The sequence below is a fragment of the Vanessa cardui genome, chromosome 1 (genome assembly GCF_905220365.1).
Source record: "Vanessa cardui chromosome 1, ilVanCard2.1, whole genome shotgun sequence".
Lineage (NCBI taxonomy): Eukaryota > Metazoa > Arthropoda > Insecta > Lepidoptera > Nymphalidae > Vanessa > Vanessa cardui.
Genome location: NC_061123.1, coordinates 1,913,673 through 1,936,961, shown reverse-complemented (window position 1 = coordinate 1,936,961; position 23,289 = coordinate 1,913,673). Strand labels below are relative to the sequence as shown.

At 33.0% G+C, this 23,289-nt stretch overlaps 1 protein-coding gene across 5 annotated transcripts in view; it reads left to right on the top strand.

Moving 5' to 3' along the window:
- The window catches only part of LOC124533177 (kinesin-like protein Klp10A), a 50,971-nt gene that overhangs the window by 9,952 nt on the left and 17,730 nt on the right, over positions 1-23,289 (top strand). For 4 of the 5 annotated variants that reach the window (XM_047108351.1, XM_047108377.1, XM_047108367.1 and 1 more), the window contains exons 2-3: positions 13,028-13,218; positions 17,709-17,745. In XM_047108351.1, the coding sequence (XP_046964307.1) occupies positions 13,028-13,218; positions 17,709-17,745 (228 nt within the window). Of the gene's footprint in view, positions 1-13,027; positions 13,219-15,113; positions 15,249-17,708; positions 17,746-23,289 lie in introns of those variants that run through there. The other variant, XM_047108385.1, reaches the window with a different exon arrangement.

Here is a 23,289-nt window from a genome sequence, read left to right as displayed (position 1 = left end):
CTTGTGTGCTTCTTCGCAGGGATCTAATTTTTAATGATCACTGTATTCATTCGTTCATGTTATGTGTAAATTCAACGTATATTAAACTCATATTTACTTGCGATCCGCCTCAGCGTCTCAGGGGTGTAATGCTGATACTAAGTATATTAGGGATTTTTCGTGTTTCTTTATTGTATTGTACATGTATTATATAAACAAAAACAATTGAAAGATCTAAGCATACACAGTGACTTTGTGTTATACTATGTAATTATTATATATTATAACATGTTTTAATAACTTTGCACGTTTATATATAGCTAGAACCTCTTGCCAATTTACCTTTAAAGTAATAAACGCAAAGATCAAAATGTTTAATAGATATAAATAGTTATAACTTATATAATACAAACTAGATTGCCACTGGAGGGTGTTGCAAGGCTTGCGGTCGTAGGAGGGTCGTGGGCGGCGCGGTTCCGTCTACTGATGTCATCGTCGCCCTCTCGGACCGAGGCCTCAGCTTGTCTTAAAATAAGCTTTGAGTACTGACAAGAGGCGACTGCTTCCCATTAACTTGAATTCTTTGTAAGATATATTTTTATTATCTCATCTGATCGGAGACACGTCTTAATCTCGATAGCATTCATCGAGAACTATAATTTAATAATAACTTATAAAGTATAGATATTAAAATACTTGAGAAGTATGTATATTTTTATACCTAAATCGATAAAATCCTTATCGGGATTATAAACAATTTTATTTCTTCTATTAATCATAACGTATCAATTGTCGATTCCATTACATTATTCTCAAAACCTAGTTAGGATAGGTCGTTGAGTGACTTTGTACTTATAATTGATATCGTGTTATATTTTTAAATAAGATTTTAAGTCTGACCACTAAGAAAGCTGATCTGTTATTTCATTTTATGTTAATAATAGTTTTCGTACTTTAATATTAACGTAAAATATAATATTCGTGACAGGTGATTGGATTATTATGTATAAGAAACGACGTCGCGCGGTTTGAAATTGAGTTGAATATATTTCGTGCGGTCTCGTGAAATAAATTGCGGAAGCGAATAAAAGAAATTCTTTGACATGCACCCTGAATCTGGCGCTGCAGTATTACAATTCTGTTGCAATTTGAGGAAATTTTACTTCCAAGCAGTTAATTTAAATTTTCTATGATATATGTACATATATAGAAACCAAAAATGGGGGAAAAACGGTGACTATTCTAATTGTAGATACGTTTGAGCATACAATTCAATTGAAGTGTCTATAATATCTATATGTGTATCTCAAATGTTAAATAAGAGTAACTAATTAGTTTCTTGTCTGTTCCTCTCGGTAGAATCTACATTCCGATTCAGTTTTAAGTAAAATTCTGTAAAGTGATGATTTAAAAGCGCTTAAAAAAGAGTATATTTTGGTATTGATATGTTGATTGCGTCATCTATTTTACGATGAATTAATAGTGCGCGGTTTACAAATATTGAGTAGGTATTTTTTTTTATAAATACATAACTCCTTTTGCATCTATGTATGCGTCTGTTACGCACACAATTACTTTGAAATTCAATTCATTGATATCAAATTATTTTGAAGAACTTTCATGATTAATAAACTCTTAAAATATAGACATACATATAATGTAAGGAAAAACCTACAACTAAATCCTTTTTGGTATGGCCTCGGTAATATTTTCGTAACAATAGAGTCACGTGTGAATATATTAAGTGATTTCGTTTATTTTATAAACATTTATGATCTACTTTATGAGTTGGCCAATAGTGATTGTTGCTGAATTTTAAATTTATGTTAGATTAATACTCTGTGCGTTAAGTATGATAGTAAACAAACATAAGTATCTTGCGTTTCTTAAAGATGACGTCATACATAACTCGTATATTAGCGTTGAATCATACTAATAATATAACGGAGTTTATTTTATCTATATTCGCGCAAACACTACTCATCGTATTGACATTGACAAAAAGCGATTTGAATTTTTTATTTTCATAGTTGTTATAGGTTTGTTATGTGAGACCGTTTAGAATACCAACTAATAAATATACCATACGGAAATATTTTATACTTAGATAATGCATTAGGCTGTGATATTACTTTCGATTAGTTCTAAAGAGAGTCTCTACAGTGACACAATGACAGGCTTTATTTTACCCCTTCATTAATGTGAAGACTGCAACTAAAACAGTTGTATATATTGCTCATTCTTTAATATATATGTTTTTCTTAAAGAGGTTCCGCTTCCGGCTTTCTTACTCATTAAAAACATTTAGTCCAAAGGTACAAAATTAAATTTTAAAAATTTCTTCCACAAGACTCCTCAAAGCTCAAAAACTGTAATTTATTAAGTATATTTTTAAATTCACCGTCTCTAACAAACCGTGGGCCGAATCTTTACTGTTAAAAGTGATTTAACTTGCAAGAATTCGCATACGGAATTAGAGATCGTGTAGAAATAAAGAAAACTACAATTTGCTTTTAATTCTTGTAGTAAAGGATGCATGCTCCAGTTGGAAGAACCGGTATTTTAATTCAAGTATTCAAAGATTAAGTTGAGCCATAAATATATTCTATCTTACCATCAATCTACTAATGACTGACTGACCTTGTAACGCGATCTTAGTTGGATTTTCAAGTAATGCAATAATTTAGCTATGTTTAACTTAACTTGCATCGGTACGGCCTAGTTACATCAGCGATTATAAAACGGCTTCGCTGGCTTAACAAAGTTGACCCAAATATTGTATGTGTTATTTTTTTTTTCTTAAATATTTATCACTTGTTTTTTTAAGAAAACTTTCTCTAAAATAGGCTTCCTTTTTTAAAGTTCTATTGTTTAAAAAAAAAGCATATCGCCAGTCGTCGAATAAATAATAATATCATTACTAATGATATGACTTAATAAAAATTTTTCATATCAAAAACTCAATAAAAGTAATTTTATTAACTATAAAACCACTTCGTTTTATTCATACATCTTAAATACATTCTAAATAAAGAACTTACGACATTAATCTTTGCCCACATTTTCAAATTAATCGCAATAATAAATGCAATTGAATCAGGAAACTCGTTTATAATGTTATGTGTTTGTAAAGCTGGTATTAAATCATTAAATCCGTCTGTGCATTATGTTGAATATGCACTTCAATGCTTCAGACGCTTTAAATTAGTAACATTTAGCAAACAATAATCGTGGAGTCGATTTTGCAAGTCGAGTATTGAATTTTGTGTGCGCGGGCGCACGGTCTAGCCGAATGGCACTAGATCCATGACTCACAACTTGCAACGGGCTGTTACGCATATCGATTATTATATTATTAGATGATGTGATACTTTTTCTTTCTATTCATATAACAAACGAGTTTATAAAAAATAAAGTAGTTTATGTAGTGGTTAGAACGCCTGCATGTGTCTTATTTCATAGATATTCTGCCATATGTGTATTTCGCAAACTCGCATTGGAACAGCGTGTTAGATGTTCCAAACCTTCTCCTCAAAGGGAGAGGAGACCTTAGCCCAGCAGTGGGAAATTTACAGGCTGTTGTTTTTGATGTTGTATGTAGTCATTATAATATAGATTGCTGCTGTACTGTATGGCTTCGTTAATTGATAATAAAAACAGTGAAATTTTCTATCGTACATTTTGAAATTAATAATTAATAGAATATCAGAAATGATGACGGCGTCTTGAGCTCGGAAGCCTACCTCAATAAAGGAAAACCTCACAGTGCACTCTTTTTTGTCTCATTCCATAATCCGATGTGTCGGCAAATCACGATCGTTGTTTAATATATACAAACAGATTTTACATCGATTAAGTCATCAGAAAATGAGAAATATAATATAAAAATATTCACACTGGACCAAGGAACAAATGTAAATTGAGGACTTTTGTATTTGTTGGAAACGAACTCAGTATCGATTGAAGAACTCGACAAACTTATGCAACTATTGCAAATAACTGCGGAAATCCCCGATGAGCTACGAAGGGAATGGATTATACTTTCTATGGCTTTATCTCTTGCATTTGAATTTACGATGAATTGCTAAGTAGATTTACAGATGTTAACGAAACATTTGAGGACGTTATGTGTTAATTGAATAAACTAATGCTTAGCACAAACATCTCGTAAAACGTATTATTTTTACCCTTTTTTAATACTGCGTATCTTTTATTTATTTTTATTTTCTAAAATAATTAAATATTTATAATCGCGCTTCATAAATGCAGTATACTTTACAACTGTTTACCTTTGTTTACGAAGCTAAGTTAGACGTTGGTAAAAATCTGATAGAACGATCAAGTCGTTTAAATTGGTAAAAGAAATAAGTAGAAAATGTGTACTATCAAAATCATATAAATTACGTAGACGCAAATATACCCTCGGCTATCACGACCATCGTGTTCTGCCAATGCTAGATGCTAGATGCTAGCTAGAATTTCTGATCTGCAGGTTTAACTGCATTTGCAAAATATTTTCTTTATGGCCTTATAAAAATTTGCCTAATGGATGTATTGTGGAACCTTTAGAATCCTATAATTTGAAAATCCATGAAATACTAACTCATATCACTAGCATTTTAAGGAATATGTATCATCTTCGTATTCACCAATCATTCATCGATCCGCAACCATCTTTGGAAACTAAGATTTTCCCTTACTCTGGCTCATTCAAGAGCGTACTCTTTCCTTAAAGGCCGGCAACGCACCTGCAGGCACCCCGGTGTTGCAGATGTCCATGGGCGGTGGTGATCACTTTCCATCAGGGGAGCCTCCTGCTCATTTGCCCCATATAACATAAAAAAATTCACTATCCAACGATAAAACGGTATTGCTTTTTGGATAGAATAACGACATAGAACACATAAGGAGTGTAACCACTCATTCTATAAGTCCGCCAGGGTAGGCGCCAGCACATCCAGACGTGTTTGCACAAAGTCCTATCACCAAGTATTTGTTAAGCTAAACGTTAATTTATCTCTATAATTTATCATGGACTCGATATCAGGAACATCAAACATTATTATAACATTACTATATTATTATAACTAACGTGACATTTATAGGCAAAGTCGTGTTATTAATTTTACTGCATTAACTTACCAACTGTATCATCGACAAAATTCGCAGGAAATATGAAACATGAACAAACGATTTGAACTCGTTATCTCGGCCGTCTATGAAGTTGGTGAAATTTAGCAATCATGTCGAACGTTTTGTTAGGTAAACCCTTATTAGGTACTAAACTATTACTAGGAAAGTTGCATATTGCCTAGCCATTTCACGAGTTTGACCCCTGACTCTCACCAAGATAGTGGGTGCTAGTAAATGTTTCTCAATGTAGTCCAGACTACATTTTTTCCATTAATATTTCTTAATGTACTTTACGAACACTACCACAAGGTTTGTTATTATTATTGTGGAACGATTCAATTAACCGATAACATTTTAATTTTATATGTTCTACCGGTATCCTTGCTTATACGATTACTATTAATAATATATTTCCATACGTTGTCGTTTTTATATCCTAAAATTTACTGCTCGGTAAAGCGGTCGGTTCCGGGATATATAAAATAAAATGGTTCTCAGTTATCATTTTTCTTGATTTATTTATCAATTAAAATATTTAAAGATTCATATTTGACTTCTCGTATACTATTTGTATTTTTTTATATATTAGTAATATTAAGTGTCAATTTAATGTCTCATTCTTGACAATAAGTTATATACAAGTACTGTAATGTAAGTACGTTAAGTGAGTGTTCTCAAACACGTGCAGTTCACTTACCTGGATACTGACGTGAGAGTAAATAATGGAGGAAAGATGGGCTGAATGTAAATGTGGTATATTATTATTTTTAACCAGCAATACGATTGTGTACCATGTACAAAGAATCATTTGAAAATCATTTCGATCCCCCCATAAAAGCAGGGAAACTTTTGTTTTGTCACTTTTGTTTTTTTAAACAACTCTAAACCTGCAATAAATACTTAACTATTAACCTTAAGCTGTCAACAAAATTAAAACAATGTATCATTGCGGGTGACAGTTGCAGGTGCAAAAAACTCTTCCACTGAAAATGTTGACCACAAAACAGTATAACTATTACTCTAAAACACTTTTTAATGAAGTGTATTTTTAAATTTGTCGCATTACACTTCTTGATTGTCAAATATATTGTACCGCTTCGGAAATAAATACTTCAAAGCAGAGATAATAATAAATCGTCGCATCGTAATAATACGTTTCGTTTCTTGATACCTTCCTCGTTGCACTCGGTCGTGGGAAACAACGCCGTCGGTTTAAATTTCTTTTCAACTTTTACTTGACTCTTTATCTTTAGACTTGGACTAGAGACGATAACAGAATTATAATCAATCATTATCTTACATAAACCTTCCTCATTTTACCCAAAAAATCAGATTGTGATGCACTAAAATAACCAGCTAGTACATTAAAGTAACAATTTAAATTATAAAAAAATAAAGCTCGGCATTACATATGTGGTGAAATTCTAATAATATAAAAAAACACAATATATAAACTAAAGATATCTATATATGATAGTATCAACTAAGTTCGTTGTTTTATTTTTTAATTAACATTTTATTTCAATGCTTAATATTTCGTGTAATTATTTCACATAGTATACAATTATGTAAATGACTTGTCATTGAATCCCGTCACTCATGCGATGACCGTAAGTCGTAATACATCAGGAACAAGCAACGTATTATAATTAGCTCAAAGCAATGCGTTAACGGGTCAATGACACGCTCTTGCGATCGTACAAAATTTAAACTGGCTACCAACGCACTTTGATCTTTGAAATGAAATACTACTTTTTGCGAGCAATGCATATTATGAGCCAATTTAGGCCGTTTTCCTCACATTAACGGATAAACGGCAAAACCCAGACATTTTTAATTTGTATTAATTCATAATGTTTTACGCACTAATTTTAATTTACGTAACAATATAGATTTATATATGCCTGCCTGTTTGTCTTGCGCGACCAAACCAATGAACCGAATTTGATAAAATTTTGTGTGAAACAACTTGAATTTCAAGGAAGGCTACGCTTTTTGCCTAAAACATGAAAACCTAAGCTAAGTCGCGGGCGACATCTAGTACTTTATATATTAAGTAGAGGCTCTCAGATATTGCATGCGCCAACGTAAAATTATTTATATCCTGTACCTAAGTTATTGCTCAAATTTAATTAAGATTCTTTCAATAGTTTAGTTCGTAAAGAGGTAAGAATCGGAGAGCATTACTTTCGCTTTTTTGATATTAGTCAAGGTATAATAGAGAAAGTTATTTATTTCAAATACATGCAGGTCACCTATAAAAAAATAATCACGATGAGATAACGTATCAGTTTGGATTTTTGCGTCTGAGAATAACGCAAATGGATACGATTTTCTTATCTCTATAAATTTATGCTAATTAGTTATAATGTTTTCAATTGTATTTTATTTTTCTACTTAAATATATTTTTTTCTCAGTACTTTTCCATCCTTATGAAGTGTAATGAGTTTAATAGGAGATTATAAGATTATAATGAAGCTATTTTTGTATATGAGTATTGACACTTTGAGACTCTCTTATCCTTAAAAAAATCATACCTTTTCATTATTTAGTTGACCCATGTTGCCGTTTCTTTATTTGTTTTATTATATTTAAACGACTTGCTTTCTTTATAGTATTTTTATTCGGTTCATATAATTATATTTATAAACAGCGTTTCATATAAGACTTGTGCTAATTAAACGAATCCGTTTTTCCTGTAGAATTATCCCAGTTGGACGTGTTATTGGTAGTGATTTAAGTATTGTTTGACGTGTATTATTTTCTATAGAGCTACACTCGTTCCCAGTACTTTCTAGTCGTGATCAACTGACACTGTAATTGAAAACTGCGGTTAGCTCTAAAGAGAACGATATTGTTTTATTACGAATATGAAATACGCCATGCTACGATGTAATTTAATAAATTGAATTAATATTTATTTCCCTTTGAGAAATGTACGAGTAATTGTTTTGTCTGCGTATAAATTTTATGTTGGTATTACGTTATCATTTGTTAATGTTCTTACAAACTAAAGCGAAAGCAAAACGGTTGTTTAAATAGTTTACCTTCTGTTAAGCTACGGTGATTTAATGAAATATCATAATACAAGGGTAATAAACCTTTCTAATGACAGAAAACAAAATGCCTAGAGTTAATCGAAATGAGTCGCGTCAAACTGGTAGACTGCGTGTGTCTTTATCTGTGTTCACAAAGTCAAAGAACCTCACAAACGTAAATATCCTACTCCAATCCATTACTTTTAGCGCTGGAGCGAGCGTAATTCCGTCAGTAATAATATGATTTATGTTGCGTCTGTTACTGGAGAATTGTTTTTATGTAACAAGGTATAAATTCTTATTTTAACCATTTACGAGTCACAATCCGGTTTCCAAAAGGTTTTGTGTGTCAGGAACGAACTTATCTTGCGTATTTTTTCGGTGCGTTGAAGTGTCACGTCTTGAATGATTAAATTTCGTATTCCTTATCAGTGCATTTAACGACTTTAGCGATACAGATCTATGATAATAATATAAATATATACGAAGCATGTATTCAATTTAATTCACAGAGATAAGTAAGGAAAGTCGAGTAGAACATTATTAAATGTTTTTTTCTAACAATAATGTTTGTGCTTAGAAATACTTTAAACATTTTTTTCTTACTTCAGTGCTGCTTTGAGCGTTGTCGTTATCGTCTTTGTTTTATTTCACTTCAGCGTTCGTTCCACTTTCGCTCTTCGGCAGCGAAACCAAGTTGCCGAATCGAAGTGTGTTCGATAAGTTGCGTTCAGTTTGCCAAATCCACTCATAAATTGTTTTGATAGACTCGCTATACTAACATCTATGACGATATATTCGCAAGGAAAGTTTCATATCGTCATAACGTCAGTTTATGATGGATATTTTGTGTCGAGTCAATATGGTTCTCAGGTGTTCTTGTTCTTTCATATACTTTGTTATGGGGATTTGTTTTTCAATAAACACTTTTTTATATTATCAATTAAGACATTCTTTAGATTTGCACGTCTGTTTGCGTTCTGCTGCAAGCGATAATAAAATGATTCGTTCATTGACGAGACGTTTTTGTCACTGAGTCATTGATTGTAATGCTCTTTGAGAAATGACTCTGAAAGAGCGTTAACTATAACAATTCTAATTAGATTTGAATTCGAAACGAATTTTTTGGAAGAAATAATTGATGTTGGCGTTTTTACATTTGTTCCTCAGTCTCTCGAAATTACATAGTATTGTTATACTTAGTCATATTATTAACTTTTTCATTAAAATTGAAATATTGGGTATTATTCGCATTATGTGCATAAATCGTGTCCATTTGAGAAGTATACCTTACGAATAATTGAGAATTATTTAAAATGGGCCTTCCTGATGTTGTATTCGTCTAAGTATATTATTATTTATTGACACAGTGACACGATTAGTTGACAGGATTTCCAGGAATTTCTTATCATCGTGGCAATCAAGCAAATTACGGTGAATCGCATTTTCCTTCGAACCTTTTGTTGTTTGGATATTTCATTGTTGAAAATGAAATGCATGGTCGTAGTAGCTAGCGGATTTGTTTGGAAAATTCGTATAGAAAATGTTCACATGGCATGGAAGCGTTTAATTTATTTTTTAGTATTTTGCCGTCGCGTGCTAAGGGGGCGGGGGTAGCAGGGATACTACATAATTCATGTGTGAAAAATTTAATATTGTGTCAATTAAAATTATTATCGATGTGTTCAATAAATTATCATCGATGACTTTCTACACGCAACAATACTGGGATATATCTTATCGCTCGGATCTAATTGGTAATTAAAAAATAATAAAAGTGTTTTAGCTGTAACGTATTGATTCTTATTCGCCGCTTGAATAGATCTGTTGCTCCGATGATGCTTGAACAGAAAGACATACCAAGATATATGTATATTTTCTTGTTTATTTCTACATTGTATAAAGTAAACTCGCTTCCGCCGAATGCGCGCTTAGTTGTTTTCAATTACGTAACGGATTTCAATGCGGTTTTGATCAGCAAATAGAGCGATTCAAGAGGAAGTTTTATGTATATATACAACAACAAACAACAACATGTAAATTTTCCACTGCTTGGCTAAGGCCTCCTCTCCTTTTAAGGAGAAGGTTCGGAACATATTCCACCACGCTGTTCCAATGCGGGTTGGTGGCCGTGGTATGAAATTAGAAACATGCAGGTTCCTCACGATGTTTTCCTTCACCGCCAACCACGAGATGAATTATAAACACAAATTAAGCACATGAATATTCAGTGGCGCTTGCCTGGGCTTGAACCCGTAATCACCGGTATGATGCACGTGTTCTGGGACATCTTGGCTCTATGTATTTATACATGCATATTAAAATCAAATTATCATTCCAAAGAATAACACGAAAATTGGTTCTTAAAATTTTCTAATGATTCGTAAAGCTAGCAATGGTTTGGAAAGTAGATTCTAGCGTGAAGAACTGGCAAAAAACTCAGTATAGTAGAGAATTTCAACTTTCCAAAAAAAAAAAAATTCTTTTTGTTTCTTTTTTTTTTTTAAGGTTGGATATAGGCCCTTATTGTAGGTACCCAATTAGAGACGTAATTTTGAGCTTGATATTAATGAAATTGGTATTTGAGTACTATTTTATTTCTTATTAAAGAAAATTTCGTGCCAGGATCAGATATTTTAGTGTACGTGCACATCAGTCTATTATCCACTGTTTGTTTAAAGAACGTCTCTTCTCCGACAGTTTGTTTACGTCTCGTAATAGATTTCCTTTGTGGTTAAAGTCAGGCTCCTCATGCGTTATCTGAACGGCAGGTTGTCGAAGGTCAGTGACCTTGTCCCGCTTCGAGATAATTATACCCGCGCTAGCTGACGGTCAAAGTTTTGCGTTTCAGACGTATCCGATTGAAACTTTCTTTGCTTTAATGACCAGTTTCAGTTGACCTTTGACGTTTCGATACATTTTACTTAGGTTCTATGCAGCAAATAGGTTTTATATAATTATATAATTGCCTCTATCCTGAAAATGATTTGTAGTATAATTAACTAGTTGTCGGCTGCGGCGTCGCTCGCGTTTTAAGGGTTCGATTGTCATATGTTAAGCAAAAAAAGTAGCCTATGTCTTTCCTTGGTTCCAATTGGTCCAAATTCTGTTCAGTAGCTTGGTAGTAAAAGAGCGACAGACAGACAGATAGAGTTACTTTCACATTTATAATATTAGTATAGATTTCTACCCCCTCTAAGTACCTGCCGTCGCGTTTATCTTAATAATTATAAATTAAAAGGAAATGATGATTATAAAACATTGTGATCGATAGTTCGCGCGCTTGTATATGAAATAATGTAAGATTTAATCCTTTCAAAGCGGATTTGTTCGTTATGCAATACGTTACGTCACTTTCGCTAAGATGCGTTGCATGCATCTTGTGAACAGTAATTAATCTAGTGATGTAGGTCAACTGCACTGATTGTAGCTTCAGTACACTGTCAGATTTTCATAGACTTTATTTATAACGTTCTTGTCATATCGATATTCGAGCTCTACATGAATAAATTATTCATGCAGTGTTTTGATAAATAAAGGTTTAATTACAATTTCGAAAGTGCTTACTTTCATTGTCAATTTTTTAGTCTTTGAACCTTTTAGAACTGAGTATAATGCTGAAAGGTTAGAGGTGATATATTTTTGTTAAGAGTGCCTATATAAGTGAACGGTGTCTGAAAGAGAAAAGCTTGCATTATACTGGAAATCGCCCCCGTATCCATTCAAATCCCCGCTTGAAAGTTAATGCGTCTAGTCTCCCCTCGGTCCCAATAGGTCCACGAAATGAACAGATGTTGCTCTATGTTTGAAGTTTTTGTTTCAATCGATTGGACTCTATTGTAACTATTTATATTAATTACGATTTCAAGTTCTGTCTATAGAATAACAATAACAACAACATCAACAGCCTGTAAATTCCCACTGCTGAGCTAAAGGCCTCCTCTCCCTTCGAGGAGAAGGTTTGGAACATATTCCACCACACTCTTCCAGTGCGGGTTGGTGGAATACACATGTGGCAGAATTTCTATGAAGTTGGTCACATGCAGGTTTCCTCTTGATGTTTTCCTTCACCGCTGAGCACGAGATGAATTATAAAGACAAATTAAGCACATGAATCAGCGGTGCTTGCCTGGGTTTGAACCCGCAATCATCGGTTAAGAAGCACGCGTTCTAACCACTGGGCCATCTCGACTCTCCTGTCTCCTGTTCTGTCTATGTGAACAACAATTATAAAGTAGCTATTAAGTATAGAAACGAAACTTCTGGTTACTCCTGGTTCGGTAGACGACTCGTACCATAAATTTATTTTGACTAATAGTAATTAGTCAATATAAATGTATTTTTGTTTCGAAGTTTATAGTTAGTGATAATTACTTATACCAGATACAAGTAGGCTCTTACGATTGAAATATTACTGATGTTTAATTTTCATGTTAATTACTTCTAATTATAATTGTGTATTCTATCGAGAAGAACTGTAACTTATTCATGTAAATGAGTTACTCTGTTATACAGATTATATCTATGTAGATACGTATGTACGAAGTAACACTTCACATATGAAATCTGAATGAATTTAACTTTTTGTTAAATTTATTGTACCTGTTGTATTATAATAGTACGATTTTTGCCATAGATAAATATATTGTTTGATACAATATATTTTTGAAACACATATACTAATAAAATAATTGTTTTTTTTTTTTAATATTATTTACAGTTGTGTTTTACCATACAGACATTAAGAGGTTCTGTATAACAAATAACTAATAAATTTTTTTGGGCCTAAATGACCTGAAATAAAAAGATTGTATTTTATTAAAAATATTTTATACAAAATCAACAATGATTAAAATGTTATGGTCTTATGTTACAGGACGGATTCACTCAGCGATAGTTTCCGGGGTGAACTTGGAAACGCGGTCAGTGACGGTAGAATGGTACGAACGCGGGGAGACCAAGGGCAAGGAGGTGGAGATCGACGCGATCCTGGCACTCAACCCAGAGCTCGCGGGGCAGCGCAACCACACACCTCATCTTCAGCCCATGCCCAACAAGCTAGCGAGGGTATGTACAGCCAGTCATGTAATCCAGTATTCTTGCGCTCACGCAAGCAGTAGGCTTAGTGGTTAATTACACAGCGATTAGACTTGAGCTTTTACGTACATTGTTTATTCCCTCTGAATGAAATATTTGATAAAAACATTAGGACTGAAAACAAAATTTGTCTAAAGAGAATTTTAAAATTCTACGTACAACACTGATATTTGGTATTTTTTACTTTAATTAACACACTGATATTTTTACCAGCGAATATATATTTTTAAGAAATACATGCGATTAACATTTTCATGTTACAGAACATATTTTCTATTAATAGAATGTATCATGAAAATTAGTGTTAGTTATGTAGGCAATATGAGAATATTGTTTAAACAAAATAAATGTTTGTTGTCCCGAGACAAATGAAAGAGACGTGGCATTGTATCGGTTACATTTTGCGATATAAGCAAGTAGATACTGGTCATTGAGACTGCACTAGCAAAGGGAAGTATAATGGAAGCATTTCTGCATTTTACGCCACAAACGCAGCTCGATAGCTCACGTTTGTTACATTCTGTAAATTCTCCAATCAGCTTGGTAGAATCACGATAGAGGAAGGATTGTTTACATGTATGCATGTTATATATTTATGTCTGTATAACGTTCGTCGTGCCGGCCAGTGACTAATCTATTTCAATCAGGTCAATGGACACATCACTCTCGCCGCTGTTGGCGAGACAATTTGCCAATTCACTTGCGGAAGCTATGCTCGGTCTACTAACATATTGGACGTTAACGTTTAACGATGATACTTTCATAATTATTACGCTTTAACTTGATATTAAACTTAAAAAAAAAAACATTGAATTACTTGTAGATTTAATGCTGTTCAATAGTTGTGTTGTTAAGTGTCTAATATTCAAAGCATTTACTTGAAATCACACATGATACAGCTTAATCCAAATATAGTTCACTTAGTTGCAGTAACATCAATAAACTGGCTAAATTTCCATTTATAAATATGATAGACTGACTACACGAATGCAATTCTTGAATAAGTCACTGAGCTGATTATACGTTTTGATTTTGCGAGTGAATTGAGCGGAAACATTATATCGATTAGCTGAGCGTTTGTTCGGTACCATGCCGCGATCACCCTCATTGTTTGGGTCGTGAAGCACGTTGCTAATCGACGCTACAGTTGGAAAGGCAAATCCGCGAAAGCCGAATGTGCTATCAACCCCATGGCGTTCATTCTATCTATCAGTATCTCAGATAAATTCAACATGACAACTGCAGTATATCACACAAAAAAAACTTAGTTCGTGAAAGGTGATGAATGTCAAGTAATTATAGTGAAAGCATCACCGGACAAAAGGCATTTTAGTGTCATCGCTATCCAGCAAAAAATGTAGAAATGTTTCCATACATCATCAGTTGGCAGGTGATCATTTGCAATATGCACGTAGTTACCATAGCTTGACGAGTATTTATTTTTAAAATTGCACAGTTACAAAGGAAACACTTGTACGCGCACGCCGCTCATCATATCACTACTTGCATATACCGTTACGTATCTCACCTAGAAATCATGCCACAGTTAAATATTATGGTTAATATAAACATTATTGTCAGAAATCTATCGATATATGTCAGAATCGAATGATAACAGTGTTGCGTGCTCGGTGGACTGCGTTCGATCTGACGATGATTAATTTTCCGACGACCTTCTAACTTGTATCGTCGACGCATGCCGGACACTAGCAAGCATCGATTTTTCATACTTGCCCCTCACCAATACAGTATCACTATTCACTTCAACTGACCATTGGGAGGTTGTGATATTATTCATCTCTCGATATGGAATCGGAAACGGAGGACCGTTCAGTAAGTTGCAATGTGTATTGTCCATCATTGGCACATGATTGTTTGTCATGGCTGCGAAGGAACCATCGGGCTCGTCGTCCGATGATGGCGGTTTCCTGCGTGAGGGCGCGGAGATCGAGGGCGCCGGCGACTCGGGCCACACACTGCCCGTGCGCAACTCACGATCGGTATTTCTCTCGCACTTAAAATCATTCGCACTTTGGATACCGCATGGAGCAGACGCATCGCCCGTCGCTCGGACACTTTTGATTACGTTGCTCACGATCTTTGATTTGCACACGAACAGCTTTTTGTGATATTTTTTTCCATTTGGTTGTGTTTTTGTTACGCTTGTGCATAAATAGTTATACAATCCGAATTTATTATTTCATGGTAACCAAACCGCAACCAATCATTTAGTTGCGTAGTTTTGTATAAAAATCTAGTGTTATTAAATTTGACTAGCTTTAATTTAATGTAAACAAGTTTATTTGGAAAGACATTCGTGTCAACAATGATATCATCAAATATTGATGATTCATCGTCCCACGCTCGTCTTTATAAGTGATAATGTTTTCAAATGTATTAAATACTTGTAGGATAATTTTTATAATGTCAATTGAGTTTTATTTCAAATGCACTTGAATTTATTATTGCTAAATATTTCTAAAAACTTATTGCACAGTCTTAAAACAAATACCGACCCTTGGAATACATTTCAATACAATATGGTATAATAATTATTATTCATATAAACATTATTTTGAATAAAATGTTGGTAAAATTAAAGTGTTGACAAAAAGGAGTGTGTCAGGGAGGACAATTTAAAACTGGCTATGATAATGAAGTAAGAACCTTGCTTCACGTTTCGGTGTTATGTGGCTGTTGCTGATCCTTAATGTATTTGTAATAAGGGTAAAATTAAATAAGCAAAGCAAAAAGTTATCCATATGACATGAATCATTGGTTTATTTAGTGTCGGCTATTCAACTTCAGCATAAAAGACTAGTAAGAAGGTAGACCGCTTCCGTTTTGTGTTTGCTTTGAGAATAATGTCACGATTATACTTTTTAAATTAAATGTGTTACTGCGGCCACAGGACAATGTGACTTGGTGGTTATACATATGTATATATGTTAGAATATCAGTAATTCACATGTGTAATTTTAGGCTTTAATTTTTCTTTTATGATAAATGGCCGAGAAAATTTGTCTCCTGATGATAAGTTATTTGCCACCGCCCATCGACATTATTGCTGTAAGGAATGTCATCTATTCCTTACATTACCAATGCGGCACCAATCTTGTGATCTTAAATGTTATGCCTCTCATGTAATTACACTGGCTTACTAACTATTTAAATCGAAATACAACAACAAAAAGTTTTTGAGTGGGTGATACTTACTCAGATGGTTATGATCATAACCCTACCACAAAGGAAATATTAAAAAAAATTAAAGTTTTTTACCGTCAACTTAATAAAACAGATGGTAGCTTCGTAATCTTTTATTTTGATCATTGAAACAACGGGCTCCTATTAATAAAGAAGGGGACAGCTACAAATTATTTAATTGTTTAATATAGTTGAACACTTGACTGTCTCCTATTAAAAGAATATTGGTAATTATTGAGCGATATCTTAAATAAAAATGTTTTTGCACGGAAAGAACTGACAATTATAAACCATGGAGTACTATACATTTTTGGTCTGTAATTAGTTACTGGATACTGGATTGGTATTGGTACATTACCGTTGAATTGCCGTTAAACTTGAATGCTGAGGGAGTTTTTTGTTTCATCCAAGATCGTAATTAAGGAAACTTATTTCGTCGTAGAATGTCGCCTACTATAGCGAACGTAAATTGCTTGGAATACGTTCGCAATTTTGGTAATCACAAGAACTCGACAGTCTTCGTACGTATCGATAAATATATTTTTCTTCTGACGGTACATGTTAAAACGAATACTTAAGAGAGGGAACGATTGGTCGAGTTTTTTTTACCAAAACACTTAAACTAAAAATGAAAAGGTAAAACTAGTTTTTGTCACAAAAGTAACTGAATGTAAACATATATAAATATATGTGTAGTTGTCTAGATAATTAAAATTGTTGTGATTGATTATTTTAAGTGTTTTTCTCACAAGTTTCGTTTTATTATTTGTTTGGTCAAACTAATTTTAAAAAAGCGTTTACAACATAGAAAGTACTACCAAATTAATTATATAAATTATAGCAACAGCATTCTTAAAAGTTTAGCCAGAAAATCTTTAAAACATTATAGCTTTTCCATAGAAGTTTCTGACTAGATGCTGTTTTTATTTGTCGAAATTTAGCTGACAGTTAGTTTTGAATATCGTTTAAGTATATAAATAAGCCCGCATGCAAGAAATGCTTTTAAGTTTCTTTTTTTTTTCATATGCGGGTAAAAAATATATTGTACAGTTTCAGTATCTATTAAATTTATTTTTCAAATACTAAGTGATACTAGCTTTATGTAAAATATGATTTCTTTTACTTTTGGTAACGGCTACTTTTTATTTTGTACATAATTTTATTTCAATTCTTCGGCTTGAGCTATTGTTTTGCTCATATTTTAAATTGTTTTTCACAATGTGTATGTTTTTCTAATATACATATTTCTGTTTTAGGATATGACACGGCAATCTATCCCAGTTGCAACCAAAGGTAAGTTTATTCGAAGTTTATATCATATACAGATATTCCCCGCTTTGTATGTCTAAAAATGCTGAAGTATACTTCCAATATAAGTGACTCATTGTAACTTTTAGATATTAATTAATTTTCACAACACATTGGAAAATATTCTTCACTATTAATCCAAAAATGAAATTTTAATTTTCATAAAATCTAAAATCTATCTATAGAGTGTAGTAGATGAGAAAAGGAACACCAGCTTTTTAAAGTCTGCTCTGAAGCAAGTCGTCTGGCTTTTACAGAAACAATAGCGAAAAGTTCAGTAGTTTGGATTTTTGGTTTTTTGGCAGCAAGTACACAAACATTGTTTGGTACGATCACTTATGATTCTCGGAAAAGTATGTAATAAGATCAGTACAGTACTACTAAAGTAGCAAAATGTCATGAAAGTCTATGGCCTATGTTTCATTCCGGAATTCGGACACAATTTGGTCTAGTCTTTAATAGATCATATTTTGTTATTACAATCATAATCTATTTTTTGGGTTACTGAAAGTTTGCATTGATATCTAATATATTCTGTCATTTTTTTATTATGTGGTTGTTATTAGTGCTCCGGATTACCATTGGGTTGCAAAGAATAATAATATGCAATACAAATAATTCATGCCCATTGCTCACCAATTTTATGTAAAATAGTATTTCGAATAATTGTTTAAATGATGCTAAGCATCAATTATTATAAGAAGAAATATCTATGCAATAGAATAGAAGAGCATTAATTTATTTTGATTTTTTTATTTTTATTTGCTTATTTCACACACAATATATGTGTGTATTGTTAATTTATGTGTAAAAACGGAACAATGGAGATGAAAATAAATTTTAGTTCGTTATAGACTTCCTGAATAAAAATTAATTTAGGTAGTATTTATTACTCCTAGTGTCATCAAGTTTGAGATAATTAATGACAAATACAAAGGATATTGATTCGTTGTTTTTTAAGATTTCGTATTTGACAAGCTATGTATCATCAACGCGGTAACTAACTTTGGATGCAACCGTCCAAGTTAACCATACATGTATGCCTGTTTATACATGTTTATCGTTGAATCGTAGCACGTGTTATATATAGCTGATGTTTCACAAAGAAACGAGCCAGTGAGCTCATCAAACTCCTAACGGTCCCAAAATTTATCTCGAATGACGATCGTACGCTTATAAGGTGCTTTGTCCGTCTGTTTTATTTATTTTTAAACGTCATGACGTGTTTTATAAAGTCTACTTTCTTTGTCAGCAGTTTTAGACTTGACCTAGTCCACTTCATATTCTGAGCTATCGTATTTTTAATTCAAGTCCCAACAGCTAGAAGTGTGTAACGTATATTGTAACTGGGTGGCTTTTAGTGTTTTTCGTTTTACAGATTTCTAGCTTCCGATGTTTGTTTAGCCAACGTGTCACGGTCGCGAGTAAATGTGACATCTTTTCTGTAGCTTATATATAATGTGCACAGATCCAAACTTGTATTAAGATTTAAAATAGCATGCTGAACCAATAGTATGTTTGGACTTTTATTCCTTCAAGAAACTGTTTCTCGAACTCTTTATCAATATTTGTTATGTTAAAACACGTTACATGTTATCGATTGTTTAAATTATCATCATGCAATACTTTCAGCTATGCAGGGCCAATACGAACCCTTGTCATGCTATTTCATTCGTTTCATTTACATTAAACAGAGAAATGCGCAGACAAACCTCTATTGTAACTCATAATTCGCTTAAGATACAGTCTGGAGGTCAATGGTCGCTAGTTATTTATTCGATAAGCTTTTAAATAAGTGAATAAGTGGCCAGTGGCCATATAAGTTGTATATCACGTGTGAAATAGTTATCGATGTGTGGAAAAAAGTAATATTTATGCAAGAGTTGTTTTCTTCTTCAATATATATTTTTTTTCAAAGTACTCTTGTTTATATTTTTTTGAAACATGTTTAGTAAATGTTACACATGCTCGTAGCTATGATTGAAATGGGATACCAGTATTATATCATTACTGATTTAAGTATTCATCTCTGAAATAATTCTCCTCAAACTGAAAGCGGATCACCTAAATCTACAGTAACAGGATTAAGTTTAAATAAGTGACTAAATTTAATATCATTCTGGCACTTATGTATTGAGTCATAATTTTAATTATTCAGCAGATTCCCGCGAGTCATTATGCTGAAGATTCTTTCATATTTACATACTTATACGCCCTGTACATACGTATTCTCTGGAATAGGCATCTGTAGTAAACATGCCAAATATCGAACCACAAATGTAAATGATTATTCAGTTAATGGTAACACATTGTCGGTTGAAATGTATGTAGCTTGAGAATTGTAGGTTTAAAGAAAACAAAAGAAGACATATCTTTCCGTGATAAAATTAAAAGAAAAACATACAAGAAACTTTACTGTTGAATAGCAAACAATACGTGAAAATTTATACTTTTGTTAAACTGCATCGATATTGTGGCTGATGCAGGCTTCAAAATTTTTAGTAAACCGGTGTCCGAAATTTACGAAAAACACATAAAGGTCTTGGTGCTGATCTTTCTTCGACTGTGTCGAATTGTTTTTTTCACACTTAAACCACCGAACCCATTGAGATGAGATTTGGTATGGGGATAGTTCAGGTGAACGGCATAGGTCACTTTTGTCAATTAAACCCACGAGGGCATGAAATGGTGGGAGACGTTTTGTGTGCTATAGGTAAAGGAAGTAAAGTCGCAGGTTTAGCTAGTACGAGCATACATTACTTTAATATTATTGTCTTGTCATATAAAGATTCACTTTAATAGTGGCTGATGTAGGTGTCAAAAATTTTAGTAAACCGGTGTCAGAAAGTTACGAAAAACATAAAGCTCTTGGTGCTGATCTTTCTTCGATTGTGACGAATTGTGTTCGAGGTGCACATGCGTTTGTACGTTGTTGACATTTCTATAGAATTGGCCGCCGTGCCTAGTCAGGACTTATATGTATATAAATAGGTCACCTTTATATGTTTAATTTCTATTGATAACACAGTTATATTTTAAATGTGTTAGTTTCGGCTTTTGGCCAGTTTTTTGATAATCTTTTATTGATTAGACAACAACATCACCGAAACATTTTACACTAACTGTTTTTAATTAAGAGTTTATAGTCTCTAAAATTACCTCATACTATCTATATTCTGTAGATATCGTTAAACTAAATTGTATATTTTATCATGTTGTGAAAACATAATCGTAAATGTTCTACTGACGATTTTCAAATGAATACTAATGTATGATATACTTGAAAGATTGCTCACGTAATGATTTCAATTCTATAGCTATAGTAATAAGTGCATCTCACAATTTGCAATTAGAAGATCGGATTTATTATCATCGATTTCATTCGATTAACGAGTCATAATCGGCATTGTTAGTTACCAACACGACTATTATACTCGTCGTTGCGGTAATAATTAGAAAATATTTAATCGATTTAAAATATGATAATTCGTTAAATAAGGAAGTGGTTCTAATACATTCTACACATCGATGTTCAGGTGAGGACAATGATCCGACAACCGTGTCACCTGTATCACGCTAATGGGACATAATAATATACTTTATTCATAATTGTTCGTTCAAAACGTGCTCATAAACGGTTTCGTATGTGTGTCATAAGCTCATTACAATCATAATTTTACGTTCCATATACGATTGGGACACGATAGTTCTTTAATTATTACTAGTTTTCGACCGCGGTTTCATCAAGTGTGCGGTTGAAATAAAACCCTTCAAAATTGGGTGCAAAATTTCCTAATGATCGGTTGATTAGTTAAGATGTGAAAGCGTTACAAACGAACAAACTCACTTTCATTTATAATATTATTTCAAATGTACGTTTGAGACAAGTTCCATTGTCTTTTTTAAGTTTTGTAGCAAATCCATTGCTCATTACTCTCATATGACGTGCAGGTTTTATTTGGCAGCAAAATTCTAAAATGTTGAGCGACTCCTGCCCATATCTCGCGATCCTCGTTAAGGTCAACTTGCCTTATATTGCTTATCTTTGTAATTGTTTAATGGCGCTTGACCATTGCGTACCGGGCGCCTGTATTACGCGAACTTCTATCATCGTATCTCGTTACGTAATATTAATTTGGCAACGGTTGTTTGTCCCCGTTCTTTGCTCCACATTGCGTGCTCATTGCTTCTGCTCATCTAATACTGGGCGACAAATTAATTACTATATCGTCTTACGTTTTGAATTATGTCTTAGCTTCCAGACGGCAAATCGTTGTAATTAGTTTTTAATTAAAAATAACGAACGCAAAGAAAACTTTCACAATTATCTACATCTATGCTTTTGTTATATGACAGACAGTTCTCATCACGCTTAAACCGATGATCCGATTTAGACGAGATTTTTTATGGGGGTAATTCCGATGACGGCCATATGTTACTTACTTTGTGCAATTTACCACACGTGGGATAAAATGGTGTGAGACGATTTGTGTGCTCTCTAAGTAACGAAAGTAAATAGCAGGTTTAGCTAGCATGAGCATACATTACTATAACATTATTGTCTTGTCATATTAAGATTGACTTTAAATCTGTACATCGTTTAGCTATTTATACCCTTTTCACTATTTATAAAGTATCAAGATTGGTGCAGTATCAAAAGAGGCTATAAAAACAAATATAAAACATTTCCCATATATCGTCGTGGGCGTAAGATACTTCCTTGCCAATAAATATTTTCCCAAATACTTTCTCGCTTCGTTATGTCTAACGAAGTAGTCCACGATTTAGTCAACATTATTTTATACAGATTATAATTTTATCGTTTGGTCTACACCTTATACTATTTTTATGCGTTTGTGAAAATGACTATTTGTATGCTTATCCTGTATGTGTTACTGAACCTTTTAAAAAGTTTTCCTTCGAAATAAACCCTCTACGAAGACTATTATTCTATTCATATAGGATGGCAAGTATGTTAAACTAAACACACAGTGTTCCTCTTAATATTTTTTGCATCGTTTCAACGTCCGCTCTCCGTATCCTGTCGGGGTCACGGTCGTGGATCATAAAATGCAATCTTGATATTGTATCGCTGTCAAGGCCACTAATACATGGAATTATAGCGATTTTAGTCCATTGTTATATGAGCCCTAAGTCAGAACATATAAGATAAAAATTGTGACTACAATTTATATGTTGTGTAAAAGATTTTTTTCTTTAATATCGCTTATCTTATTTATTGAAATTGCGGAACTGTGTTATATGTGAAATGCAAGCCGATGTATTGTTAAGAGTTCAGAAATTTTGTGTCTAATCTATAAATCTGTCTAATTGATAAAAACGTATATATACTCCTTTTTAAGTTATGCCAAGTTAGCTAAAACCATCCAATGAATTTATTTTTGTAGTAAAATTTAGCTAAACAAAAATCGTTTGGATAGTTTTTATTTTATTTTTTTATTTTGTGTGACGATTGTTTGGGTAAGTTTTAGTAACTTACACGGAGATTATTAATAAATTACAATTAAA